Source organism: Urtica dioica, chromosome 6 (assembly GCF_054948205.1).
Source record: "Urtica dioica subsp. dioica isolate 48M chromosome 6, U.dioica_male_clone48M_v1_H2, whole genome shotgun sequence".
Taxonomy (NCBI): domain Eukaryota; kingdom Viridiplantae; phylum Streptophyta; class Magnoliopsida; order Rosales; family Urticaceae; genus Urtica; species Urtica dioica.
This window is the reverse complement of record NC_142761.1, coordinates 35,163,423-35,177,396: the sequence shown is the minus strand read 5'-3', so window position 1 is coordinate 35,177,396 and position 13,974 is coordinate 35,163,423. Positions and strand designations below refer to the sequence as shown.

General features: G+C 34.9%; 2 protein-coding genes across 2 annotated transcripts; one reads left to right on the top strand and one right to left on the bottom strand.

Moving 5' to 3' along the window:
• Positions 1-466: 466 nt before the first annotated feature.
• Positions 467-5,809, top strand: LOC149393793 (putative pectate lyase 8). Its single transcript, XM_089617800.1, has 6 exons — positions 467-694; positions 935-988; positions 1,574-1,645; positions 3,788-4,534; positions 4,628-4,766; positions 4,867-5,809. The coding sequence occupies exons 1-6, from the start codon at positions 582-584 to the stop codon at positions 5,086-5,088; spliced, it is 1,347 nt and encodes a 448-aa protein (XP_089473926.1). The 5' UTR covers positions 467-581; the 3' UTR covers positions 5,089-5,809.
• Positions 5,810-9,946: 4,137 nt separating this feature from the next.
• Positions 9,947-13,141, bottom strand: LOC149393792 (Inosine triphosphate pyrophosphatase family protein). Its single transcript, XM_089616426.1, has 8 exons — positions 12,945-13,141; positions 12,785-12,849; positions 12,610-12,673; positions 12,505-12,514; positions 11,538-11,569; positions 11,330-11,442; positions 10,572-10,648; positions 9,947-10,446 (listed from the first exon to the last, which is right to left on the bottom strand). The coding sequence occupies exons 1-8, from the start codon at positions 13,081-13,083 to the stop codon at positions 10,344-10,346; spliced, it is 603 nt and encodes a 200-aa protein (XP_089472552.1). The 5' UTR covers positions 13,084-13,141; the 3' UTR covers positions 9,947-10,343.
• Between the last annotated feature and the right edge of the window lie 833 nt (positions 13,142-13,974).

The following is a 13,974-nucleotide window of genomic DNA, read 5'->3' as shown; positions in this document are numbered from 1 at the left end:
CTCGCAGTAGCTACTTATGAGTAAATTCTTTAAACAAGGTAACACTGTAAATATTCCGTTAGCGTAAGGACGGAGGCTCATCAGGGGAGCTATATTGGAAAAACAAATTTTGAGGGGATTAATTTGTAAATTTTCAGAGTAAAAAAAACACCAAAAGTTCAAAAAAAAAAAAAAAATAATGGGAGGGGGCTCCTGATGTAGCTCCGTCTATATACGAGAGCAATGGTATTGGTAATATAGGGTAGCTTTTGGATTTGCCTTGCACGTGTAAGTAAATAAAGGTCCGTTAAAAAAATACGAGTTAGTTATGGAAGTTGGAGCGAGTGAAGGTTAATGAGTGGGGTTGTTTGGTTGTTGGGTTAAAAGTGAACCTGACCATGGTAAAAAAATAATGGTATAATTGATTTAACGGCGTTAGTGTGTGTTTGGATGGGTCTATAAAAGCAGAGTGTAGTTTTAGAACTTCGCTATATTTTCGACTCTATTTCCTCTTTCTTTCTTTTTTTCTCTGTAAACACAATCATTCTTTTTAAGGGACAGAGAAAGAGAGATAGAGAGGGAGGGACAGAGAAAAAACGACAATGGCTTTCGGTTCTCGAAGATGGATTTGTGCTTCCATGGCTGTTCTCTTCGCTCTCTGCTTCGTTGGAGCAATGGCAAGAGCTCGCTTTGACTCTTCTTCTACTGACTCAAGGTTTGTTTTGTCTACAAAGAAGAATTTAGCTTTCTTTCTTTCTTTCTTTTTTTTGAATTTTTTATTTATCTTTCTCGTCGGAAATTCTGATCCTGAAACACATTTTCATTGTCGTTTTAGAACACGTCATTCTTACTTTCTTTCTTTCTTGATGACTAGAATTGTCTTCTTTTGTTAATTCTGTCTAAAACGGACATCGTTTTTTTTAATTATTTAATTTTAATTTCTCTCTCATTTCAGTGACAAGAACACACAGGAGTCTCAGAGCTTGATCAACTCAACAATGGCGGACAGGTTTCTTTCATCTCTCTCTTTCTCTCTCGCTCTGTTTTATTCACCTAACAAAAGAATTCATTCAAACATTAATTCCTTTGCACGTAAAAAGCAATCCCAACCGTCGATTCTTTCCGCCTATGCTCTTCCCTTTCGTAATCCTAAGCCGACCATTCAGATCTGAATCGTTAGATCTGCACCGTTTATTTCGTTACGTTAGTTTTTTTTTTTCTCTTTGGATTCCTCGTAGAGAAAAATGTCTTTGATTCCCCATCCTACCCTCGGTATCAAGTAATTCAACCTCTATCTTCATAATGGGTATTTCGGTCACTTTCGCGTAAAATATATTTCTTGATTTTATATTTTAGTTTTTAACTTTAACGGTTTTACTGACAGTGACTGCTTTAGGTGTCGCATGGCCTCGAGCACTGCACACACACTCTCTCTTTCTCTGTCCATTTTACTTCCTTAAATCAGTCCTCGTCGTCTCTGATTGACGCGTGTCACTTGCATCGATTTTAATTTCATCAAAATGTATTAAATAATAATAAATTTATTTAGCTTTTGATCTTAATCAAATTTCCTATTTATTGTCTATTTTTGCAGATTTGGTAACGAGGGTCTCAATGACCATGCAGTGGAAGAAGATCCAGAAAAAATCGCTTCCATGGTTGAAATGTAGGTCCCACTTTCTTAATATATATATATATATATAATATAGATACATATATATATATATATGCATATATATATACTTATAATTCACTAATTTAACCAAATTGCATTTATTGTTAGATTCTTTTTTCTTTTGTTGGTGGGGTAGTTCTTATATTAATTCACTTTCAACCTTTAAAAAAAATATTAATTCATTTTCATGAATAACCCTTGTCCTTTTCATTAATCTATCATAACCGACACAATTGAATTAAACCTTTCGGATATTTTCCATGACGTGTTTGGATTTTTTTTTTTTGAGCTTTGGATTTTTTTTACATGAGATAGATTTCCCTTTTTTTTTTCTTATTTACCAATTTACATTATAGTTCATAAGAATATAATGTAGACAATGGTATCAACAAACTGGTCCTCTCAATTTAAGTGTTGCAAGTATTAGATCCGTGTTTAACGGATATTAATTCTCACATGTCACTTTATTTTCTCAACTAAATTTTGTTCATACCGAACATGTGCCAACACCAACGTGTGACTGTGTCATAATCTAGCCATTCCTATTTCTTTGTCTGTCCTTTAACACCAATTATGTTTTAGTTTTTATTTCCCTTGTAGTGGTCTGAAACTGTGAGTTTTTTTCTTTTCTTTTCTTGTATAAGTATATTTGTAAATTTTTTATTGCTAAAATTAAAATAGTCGACGCATGGGATAAAAATTGAATAATTACAGGAAAATGGAAATCGTTTACTGTAGCTTTTCTAGTCCTTTTCTTTGGTGAAAGCATTTTTTTTTCATTTGCATTGATTTATTTGTTAACATGATTTTAGTCTTCTTTTTGGTTTGTACTTTTGTAAATTAATATATAGTAATAGATATTCCACGAGGCAATTTAAGAAAACAGAGATAACGGAATTATATCCGTTATTTTGTAATGACAGAAACGTCCTCATAATCGGACAAAAAATCAACTGTCTTTTATGGTAAAAAATAACACAGAATTTTAATTTGCTCTGTTTTTTGTCGTCGAAGCTTAATTTGGAAAGACTCTTATTCACCACCGACACTTCCCATTCGTATCTTTCTTTTACACCCCATAGCCATACTCACAAAATAAAGTATCCAAAACCTTTTTTTTAATTTTATATAAAACTACATTTTTTACTGGCACATTCCACTACTACGTTGACATTCCTTACGTGATTTTATTTGTTGTAGAGTTACAAATAGTCGACAAAAAGTTTACAAGAAATTAAATGTTCAATAACTCTCCTTAATGATCTACATCTCCACAACACTTTATTCTCTGCTTAAACAAATCCCAAAAACATTTTTCTACATTATTCAGCCTACTTCAAGAACTCTGTCTATTGTAAAGCTTTTAATGACGTGACCCTTTTTTTTGTTTGTTATCTCGACTTTCGAACCGACAAACACCAAATCGCTTTAACTCAATCAATAATTCACAGTAATTAAAACGTCGATTCAAAAAATTCTCGAATAAGATCTTCAATTAGAAGAAATTAGATTTGAATGACGTCACAAAACAATCTACAACTTTGTCATAAATCATTCGATCTTCTCTTATATTATGATTGTAGTATTAAAACTTAAAAGTATTGTTTGACACAGAGACTAATAATTAAGTATTTTTACAACACCAATCTACAAAAAAAAAAAAAAAAAAAAAAATTCTCTTGACTCAGATGGAGATAAAGAACAGCATCTTAATTTTGTAATGAAACACTTGAACTTCTCTTATTTATCATTCTAGCACAAAAATAGTGGTTGACACAGGGAGATAAAAAACAAGAGAATCTCTTTCTCCGGTCACAAAACAATGTAAAATATTGCTTGACACACAGGGAGATGATAAGAACAGTATTTGAACTTCTCTTATTTGAGATTGTAGCATTAAAATATTGGTCGACTGGATTTACCTGGGCCCATGGGGTCACGTGACACCTTTCAATTTTGTTTTTTCAAATTTATCCTAAAAGTTTGCAAATTAGCTCCACTTAAGATTTTGTTTTTCAAATTAGCCACTCCTGATTTTTTTTTACAACTTTGCCGCCCTGATAATCTTTTCTATAGATCCGTCACCGGACGCGGGCGAAGAATTTAGTAATAATAGCATGAATTGACACGCAGGGAGATAAAAAACAGCACGGAGCGGCGGAAGCTGGGGTACTTTTCTTGCGGGACGGGGAACCCGATCGACGACTGCTGGCGTTGCGACAAGGACTGGCACAAGAACCGCAAGCGTCTGGCGGACTGCGGCATAGGGTTCGGGCGCAACGCGGTGGGGGGCCGCGACGGGCGGTTCTACGTGGTGACGGACCCCAGCGACCACGACGCGGTGAACCCGAAGCCGGGGACCCTGCGGCACGCGGTGATCCAAGAGGAGCCTCTGTGGATCGTGTTCAAGCGCGACATGGTGATCCAGCTGAAGCAAGAGCTGATCATGAACAGCTTCAAGACGATCGACGGGAGGGGAGCCAACGTCCACATCGCCAACGGGGCGTGCATCACCGTCCAGTTCGTGACCAACGTCATCATCCACGGCCTCCACATCCACGACTGCCGCCCCACGGGGAACGCCATGGTGCGCAGCTCCCCCTCCCACTTCGGGTGGAGGACGATGTCGGACGGGGACGCCATCTCCATATTCGGGTCCAGCCACGTGTGGGTGGACCACAACTCGCTGTCGAGCTGCGCGGACGGGCTCGTCGACGCCGTCATGGGGTCCACCGCCATCACCGTCTCCAACAACCACATGACTCACCACAACGAGGTCATGCTGCTCGGCCACTCCGACTCCTACACGCGCGACAAGATGATGCAGGTCACCATCGCCTACAACCACTTCGGCCAGGGTCTCATCCAGAGGATGCCCAGGTAATTAATTTTTAAACAAATCTATCTATCTCTTTTGTATTTTATTTTTTATTATTGATTCTTTTTTTCTTTTCTTTTTTCTTTATTTAATAGGTGTAGGCACGGGTATTTCCATGTGGTGAACAATGATTACACTCACTGGGAGATGTACGCCATTGGTGGGAGTGCTGACCCGACCATCAACAGCCAGGGAAACCGGTACAACGCCCCGAACAACCGCTTTGCCAAAGAGGTACTATAGTACGTGACAGTTAGTACGGTTTACTTTCTTCTTTGTTTTGGTATTATTAGGCTGAATGGTTTTTTTTTTTTTTTTGTGTGTGATTTTGTAGGTGACTAAGAGGGTGGACACGTCAGGAGGAGTGTGGAAGAATTGGAATTGGAGGTCTGAGGGCGATCTGCTGGAAAACGGCGCGTACTTCACACCTTCAGGGAAAGGGGCGTCGGGAAGCTACGCTAAAGCTTCTAGCTTGGGCGCCAAGTCATCGTCCATGGTCGGTACAATTACCGCCAACTCCGGTGCCCTCGGCTGCCGTAGAGGCCGTCAATGCTAGTAGTTTCATTTTTACTACTTGCTATTTACTATTTTCTACTACACATTTAATCATTGATGGCCAATAGTAAAATCAAATCAAAAGCCATTCAATTTTTTTCTTCTTTTAAATTTTTTTTGTTTCTAAATTTTCACAGCTCCATATAGGATCATTTACCCAATTGCCCTTTTCGTTGCCTATTCCTCCATTGCCCAAATACCCTCCCATCGATATATATTTCCCACACTATATGTTTGTGCTTTTTCCTATTCTTCACCCATTCTATGTGGACAAAGTGTGTATTGTTATGTCACACATTATTGTCCCACTCCCATTTTCTTTCTTTCTCTATCCCTTTCCCAACCTCGGCTTGCTTAAATCGAGAATTTCAATCACCTCCCTTTTTTAGGAGCAAGCGCGGAAGCGTTGTTTTGTTTGTCCTTTTTGCCCTTGTGTTTTTTCTTTGTTTCCAATACCACCCCCACCTTCTCCGAAAGTGTCTCCAATGTCTCCTAGTTTGAAGTTAATATATATTTTTTTTTGGAATGTTTGAATTTGTCCAGTCATAGTTACAAGTTACAAGTTACATCTACAAGCACAAGCAATGTGATATGAATATGTCAATTGAGTCATGTAAGACTTTGAATCACACATAATGCATAGCAAGTGATGTTTCTTTCTTTTGTGTTACTTTTTTAGACATTAAATCTTTGGCAATGGAAGTAAACTTTTCTACTCTTTATTTTCTCTCTTTTGCACCACTCGTTATGAAATTGTGTTGAATTTTTTTTTTCTTCGAGATGATTATTATCCTCGTTTGTCGATGTTTTGTCTCTCTACCGGCAATGGTCATTTCACTCATGTGAATTTCCCACCACAGCACATGACCACTTTGTTCGAGTCATATTAACCTTTTAATTATGACTTTTTTACACCTTTATTACCTATCCTAACTACGCATTACTGGCTAACAGCTTGCTAATTATTATTTGCTTGTTTCTTTTGCGAAAAAAAAAGTAGAGAAAATCTAAGTTTGATTTTGGTGTAGGTCTTGTCTTTTAGTTCAAAATATCAGAACCTTTTTAATCATTTTATGGCATGCTAATTTTTTAGTTGTAAGAGAATTTTTTAATATTAGCAAAACCCGTATCACATCTAATCTACTTAAGATATTACAAGACCTAATAATGTTCTGGAACAATCAACGTTTGTCAAGATAAAGACTCTCCTCATCCATAACTTAGAAAGAAAAAAACTCAAGAAAAAATGAAAATGAAAGAAAAGGGATGAAAGATCAAGTGTAGTCCAAATGCCAAACATAAGAAGGAAAACAGACAGCAATGTGTATAGTCCAAATGGCCCCACAAGAAGTCCACAAATCAACTTTGCAATTTGGCAGAGAATTAAATGAAACTTGCACAATGTTCATGCCCTCTTTAGTTGGCACTGAATTAAATGACTACCAAACACAAAATTGGATCATCTTGAACCACTTGTGTCATTGGGGACTACTCTTTCACATCGTCAGATCATTTCTTTGACAAATTTCATAAAATAATTAAATAATAATTGCCCAATTTTTTTTTAACCCATGTGAGAAAGGACCCCATATTGCAAAGGCATGTGAGGAGTTTCATGCCTTGAAGTGATCTAATTCAGTGGGACCAAAATCTCTTCCTTTTCAATTCCGTTGGGCCAACTTGCACATGTATGACCATTTTGCTTTCATGCATTATATATAATCACCCTCTCATTTAATTAGAGAAGATGGTTGAGCCAATTGTTGAATTTATGGTCCTCTTTCCTCTCCAAATCATGATCTTGTAGTCGGTTTAATTATTTTTTTTTTCGTTTCTGTTGTGTTCATTAAGCTATGTGGAATGTGATAGTGAAAGTGACGAGAAAATGAGTCGTGACTCGCCATTAAATATCATGTTTAAGGTTACATATTGTGGATGGACCAAAGCTTAATTAATTAAGGACTTGAATCTCTTCAAAATGACTTGAATCTTTACGCTTATAAATTGTTTTGATTTAAATTATACAAGGTTAAGGTTTCGTGATATATAATGAGATAAAGTCGTCGAGTCTTATTAATGTGATACGTACTTTTTTGTCATTAAAACTACGCGTAAAATTGTTTTCCCGCAACAACAAAAAAAGAATAGTGTTTGATAATGCATGTCTACAAATTAAATCGTAAGCCTTAATTGTTTATGGCCACCTCTATTTAGTGAGAATCCCAAATGGTTGGTGAACATTTTGGTTGAAAAGTAGGGTATTAATTCTTTGAACAAAAAACAAAAATGATTTTATGTATGCTTTTGATTTTTGCAGTATATTTATGACAAATTGCTTTCAGATGTTGAAAATAAAATACAGAAAATCATGGTTAAAAATTTAACACTTGATCATTGATTTTGAATTTATTCATGACACAGTGCACTTTTTCACCACTAACCTCAACTCAAGTCGGTGTAGAATAATTATAACGTTAATTATGAACACATGTTCTATAGTTTTTCGTTGACAAAAACACGCACTTCCCGTTCATTTATCTTCTATCGTGGCTTAATAATTTCCTTATACTAAAACACACACACAATATATATATATATATATATATATATATATATATATATGTATATATATATAGAGAGAGAGAGAGAGAGAGGACCAAAAGCACAAGCCCGTACGTACGGTTTTACTAATGCTTTCATGTATTGTTTCAGCGAATACATATATAAATAGAACTAATAATGTGCATGGAAAAACAGAACTAAAGCATCTTCAGTCGATATAATATATATTTGGAATAAACATTTCGTACTTATAACCATCTGTTAATCCAATTCTCAGCTCATCAACAAGACAAATGTTATTCCTCATCTTTGATTTTAAAATATGTCACATATACTAGTTGTTCAGAAGCTGAAACAATACATATGTATGTTTACATGGTCAAATATGTTGATTTCGTTGGTGTTATTTATAATTAGTTTGTTGCCTTATGTTAAGTTGAAATGGTTGAAGATGTTCTTAAAGTTGGAATTTTTTAACGTGATTGATCATGTTACAATAGATTTGATTTGGTTAGGATTTTGTGGCAATTTCCTTATTATTCGATGATTTTTTTTCCCTGTTTGATTTGCTTCAAATATTTTCTTAGAAACCTTAGTGAGACATTCTCGCTCATTGAACTTTATAAAACACAAAAGGCAACCCCTAAAGATCTTTTCATGCATTGAGAAGGTTTTTTTTTTTTTTTTTTTTTTTTTTTTTTTTTGTATGAGTTTCAACCGGTCTCTAAGTTTCTATAATCGTGATTTGTCCATTCATAAAGCATTCTATACTTGTGTCAAATACTTGAGAGAGTGTTTGAACTTTGAACAAAATTGAAAAGATAATGGAGATTAAGAGAAAACCTAAGTTAAATTAAAAAGGTAATGGAGATTGAGTTTGTCATGTACTTACTTTTATTGGTGTATTTTTTTTTCACCGGACAATCAAGTTTCTAGATTTAGACATTATCTACACCGAATTGGGTTACCATGTGATAATATTTACTTTACATTTCATTTGAATGTGTTATTTGCTTATATATGTGGCGCATTTTGTTAATTACAATAAAAAATTATTATATCACTTTTCTTGGCGTTCCATTTTACTCTCTTTGGAGCAAAGATATAACTAGCAATTTGTTAGCTGATCAAACTATACGCTTGTAACGAGATAGAAAGACAACATAGTTATCGTAGGCGGGATTTGAATTTAATGCTTTACATAAGGATGAAAGTATCACATCCATATAGAGATACGTAGATTTTTTATTCACACAAAAGAGAAGCCAATCAATTATAACAAAACAATAATTTACTTACTTTTTAGATATTTTCACCAATATTTCTGGATAGTATGATTGCGAAATTGAATTATATGAGCTTTCATATTATATTACTTTTTTTAGGGATAAAATATTTTCTTGATATCTATTAAAAATTATATGCCCCTGCCCCCTACTAAGTGCATGTCTGTATATATTTTTTTCACATCCATATAAAGATACGTACGTAGATGCACACAAAAGAAAATGAAGCCAATCAACTATACAAAACAATAATTTATTGACTTTTTAGGTATTTTCACCAATATTTCTGGAAAATATGATTGCAAAATTGAATTACGAGCTTTATTATATTATTTTTTGAGATAAAGTACAGATATATATATATATATATATATATATTAAATATATATATTAAAATATGCCCCTAAGTACATGTATGATGTATGCATAAATATTTTCACATTCATGAAGATACGTAGATTCATTTTCACACAGCAATCATTAACTGTTTCTTTTAGATCTTTACCTGAATACTTCAGGATAATATGATTGTCAAATTGAATTATGAGGTTCCATATTATATTGATTTTTAGGGATAAAAAACAGATATATTCTTGATATATATATATATATATATATATATATTTTAAAATACCTGAATACTTCAGGATAATATGATTGTCAAATTGAATTATGAGGTTCCATATTATATTGATTTTTAGGGATAAAAAACAGATATATTCTTGATATATATATATATATATATATATATATATATATATATTTTAAAATACCTCTTACGTTGTCTGTATATGTTTTACACACACACACACAAAAAAAAAAAAAAAAAAAAAAATCAAACTGAACTGTAATATATATCTCCTCTACAACGTATTCTTTGTCCGTTAACTATTATTATTATTCTTATAAATTTTAAAGCTCATTTCAGAAATGCCATGCCTTGCAGGCACAGCTCATGGATACACGTAATGTGCAAATCATAACAGAGTCGTTGCAATTTCGGTCAACACGTAATGCGTACAGAGCAAAGAGCCCATGCACACAGGGAAAGAAGTGATTATTATTATTAGCCACCAAACAATATGTTTTTGTATTTGCAAAAATGACAGCAATTGTCCACAGACAGAGGATTTAATTCCAAAAATATCCTGTAGGGTACACCTAAAAGCTTAGCTTGAGAGGCCACTATATCTTCTGTCAAATTTCGTTTTGGGACAAAATATGTACTCACGGGACTAGCAATTCTATCCATAATAATGCTCAGTACAAACAAACACCTATCAGCGTTTGTGAGCATAGAATATGGTTTCCGTAGCTGATATAATATCTGGTCTCCAAAAATTATCTTTGCGAGAAATGACTAAACTCAAATATGATTAAGCTAAAAATTTATAGTCAAATGACATCTTCATGAAGTGTAAACAGCATCGGCAAAATGAGACTTCACCAAAGCGAGAGCTCTGGAGCGGTGAGAGATTTTGTTCTTTTCTTCCTTGGGCATCTCGGCATAGCTAAACAACAAAAGCCGAATAAGCACACAGAGAGTCGAACTGAAACGTGATTCTATAAGTATCTTTGAATTTGAACCACTAATCGCACAAATAGTTAAAGTAATAAAAAATAAAAAAAAGCTTACGTTAGGTCGTAGCCATCGGGCTGAAACACCGGATCCCATCCGAAATCAGGAGGTCCCCTCGCCGGAACAATCTTACCCTGAACATATATATATATACAGACATCAGTAATATTTATGACTTTTGTCTCATAAAGAATATCTTGGCAGATACCAAACAAATACAAGGCCATTTGCATGTTCTTGATTAAATGAGGCTAAAGTTTTTTTTAACTCATAAAGGACAAAGGAACATGCCTATAAAATTCTCTGATTGGGACCAAATGAGGCAACGGATAGCCGAACCAACATTCTGATCTGATGCCACAAAAATATTACCCACTTAACTCATTACATAATTTTTAAATTTTTATTTCCAGTTGATGTAAAAACGAATATCGTAAGTTGATGTCGCTTCCTATTAGCACAGCTCGGTTAGTGAATGAGAGATTATTAATTAAAAAAAAGATATAAAAAATATCGACGGATGATTTTTGAACGGCAGCAAAGACCGTGTTTCATATAAATAACAAGAACATACTTTCAAATTATTTCATGTTCATTTGTTCTCTTTCGTTATTTATATACTAACTATCAGTGGTCCGATACGAAAGGTTTCATCAAGATGAATAACAGTTCTCATCAGAAGGGCATAAGCGAGTTTGAACATTGATGTGTAAATGTAACAGGGAGATATCTAGGGGTAAATAAAACAAACAAAAAAACTGAAATAAAAGCCACTGTGCTTGTTCCGAGTAGAAGAACGATTGAAACTCACATACCGGGGTTTTACCGAGAAATGTAATTGGTTCAGAGTTGGGCCCAAGAGCAAAAGAAAAGGCACACAGAGCATAAGCTGATTTATCCTCGTATGCCATCAATAAATTGTTGAGACCTAGTAAACAACACGGAATATGTATAAATATATAAAAAGAATAAGAGAACTAAATTAACAAATCAGAGGAAATCGGATAGGAATAGCTTAGCAACCTTCATGGCCAATCTTCTCCAAGAACCACTTTCTGCATCATATTACCAGCACGTTGTTATGTCATTGAAGAATTGTGTAGTTCTATGAAGCGAATTAAATTTTGTAACTAGAAAGTGACTTATATAGCTTTCTATTTCCCCTTAGTTACATCATAAAAAAGACATAAATTCCATCATATAATAAACAACGGAAAAGTCTAACAAACAAATGATCAGCGCATTTAGGCCTACAATAATATTGAGAAAGCACTTCTCACCCAATCTAAGCACATAAAAATCACAAAAATATAATAAAAGAACTTGTGATTACAATCTTGAAGATGTTTTACACTGAAGAGTTTGTCTGGATTCAGAGTGGAATAAAATAATAAAGCATGTCGATTGTGCATCGGACATAAGCAGAAAGGAGACAGTTGGCAAAGATTCATAGAAAGCCAAATGTAAACCCAATAACGAAAGGCCGTCGTGTACGGAGAAGTGTAGTGAGAAAATTTCAGATTGGACCGAGAAAGGAAATCCAAGTCTACGATCATACAATGCAGGGTTATATAAAAAGCCGAAAAGACAGGCGCAACCAAAAGCTCATGTATTCATAGGTATTAATCTCTGTGTTATTATATAACCTGAGACCAATAAAAGAGAACAAGTATTTCTAGTCCTTCCAACAGTACGAGAATGTTGAATCGGCTTCTCAATGTCAACCGAAGCATAAACAAGCGGCTAGTCTAACGAGTCGTGAATAACTTGAGCATAAATATGAATAATTTCATCGAGTCCTTATAAAGAGTATATACTGGTTGTGATTATAAGCCCGAAAACCTTTAGAAAGAAAGCATTGTCCGAGCTATTTAAGAACATGAACATATTCTACAATTCATTTAGTTTACAAAAAAAAAGAAAAAAAAGCTTTCGTAAGCTAACCAATATGAATTGAATGGATACAGTTTCAAAGGAAGAACCAACTCACATGTACGGCCCTGCAAAAATATAAGCTACGAATAAATATACTTGAAACTGAGAATACCCAGAAATTTAAAATCACAAATTTGAGAGAGAGAGAGAGAGAGAGAACCAGGAAGACCCTTGAGGGCATTGAAGCAGAGACAAGTGTCTTCAACCAGCACCGGTCCATTTACCTTCTCATTCATCCAATTTTAAACAACAAAACAAAACAAAATAAAAAAAGTTTCAGACTTTCTCGAAATCTTTTCATACAGTTTGAAACACGGTACATGAGAAATGGGAACCTGAATGGCAGCTAAACGAGCCTTTTCTTTGGAGATAGCTTCAGGCTCTCCTTGCAACTCAGGCACTGCGCAAAATATGAAAATATGAAAAAAAAAAAAAAAAAAAATCAATGTATGAAATTATTAAAGGGAATATTATGAGAGTGAGTGAGGGTTTTACGATCGAGTTTGAGGGACTGGAAGGGAATGGAAGTGCCTAAAATGGCACGGACTTCTTCGAGCTTCTTGGCGTTACCAGTCACGAATGTCACCGGCCGAGACAGCACTGACCCTCCTCTCGCCGCCGCAATCCCCGCCATTTTCGGTGTTTTCTTTTCCTTTGTTTTGCAAGAAGGGCAGGTCTTACCTTTTTTTTTTTTTTTTTTTTTATATATACACTAAAAATATAATTTTTATAAAATTATTTAATTTAAAATAATTCTAACGCGTATCAAATTATATATTGGTAAACTAAAACTAAATACTATTTGATCCCAATGAGTTGATCCGATTCTTCACTTTATCGATCTCATCTAGTTTGATTTTTCATCCATGCAACGATTGAAGTCATTTGAGTAATTTCTCGATCGATAATATCACACCCTCGTATATTTTAGCAAGGTTTAAGTTAACTAGCGCATTTAAAACGTAAAAATGGGATAAACTATGTCCATTTTTTTTTCTTTCTTAATTAGACATTTCGAATTCCAAAATAACTAATTGGGATATTAGTTAGACATTGAAAAAAGTGGACGGATTTCTTAATTTGGATGTTCAATTCTGCATAAACCTGGCCTCACGGTAGCGGGACGAGACGGAATCCCCACTACCGTTAAGCACAGTAGCGGAAGCAAGAGTCCCGCTACTGTGGCGGGACGGACGGGAGTCCCGTTAACGGGACACGGTGATCCCGTTAGTCCCAGCCGCGAATTTTTTTTTTTTTTTTTTTTTTAATTTCGGCCGTTGGATCTCCGAAAAAATAGAGCCGTTGGTAAAAGTGACCGTTTTAAATAGAGCTGTTGGTATATTTCGACCACCTTTTTATTTTACCAATTTAAATCTAAAATCTATAAATACCCCCCCCCCCCCCCCCCCCCCCCCCCCCCCCCCCCAATTTCTCTCAAACTCTCTCAATCTCAATCTCAAATTCTCTCAAACGTTCTCCATTTTTCATGGCATCTTCATCCCACAACCGATGAGGTCGAAGGGGA

What these genes read in the sequence shown, in the direction of transcription:
- LOC149393793 (XM_089617800.1), top strand. Translation starts at nt 582, where the DNA reads ATGGCTTTCGGTTCTCGAAGATGGATTTGTGCTTCCATGGCTGTTCTC. An exon ending in CTCATCCAGAGGATGCCCAG is followed by an intron (nt 4,535 to 4,627) that starts GTAATTAATTTT and finishes TTTATTTAATAG; the next exon opens with GTGTAGGCACGGGTATTTCC. An exon ending in ACAACCGCTTTGCCAAAGAG is followed by an intron (nt 4,767 to 4,866) that starts GTACTATAGTAC and finishes GTGATTTTGTAG; the next exon opens with GTGACTAAGAGGGTGGACAC.
- LOC149393792 (XM_089616426.1), bottom strand. Translation starts at nt 13,083, where the DNA reads ATGGCGGGGATTGCGGCGGCGAGAGGAGGGTCAGTGCTGTCTCGGCCG. An exon ending in CCAGTCCCTCAAACTCGATC is followed by an intron (nt 12,850 to 12,944) that starts GTAAAACCCTCA and finishes TATTTTGCGCAG; the next exon opens with TGCCTGAGTTGCAAGGAGAG. An exon ending in CCCGATGGCTACGACCTAAC is followed by an intron (nt 10,447 to 10,571) that starts GTAAGCTTTTTT and finishes TTTGTTGTTTAG; the next exon opens with CTATGCCGAGATGCCCAAGG.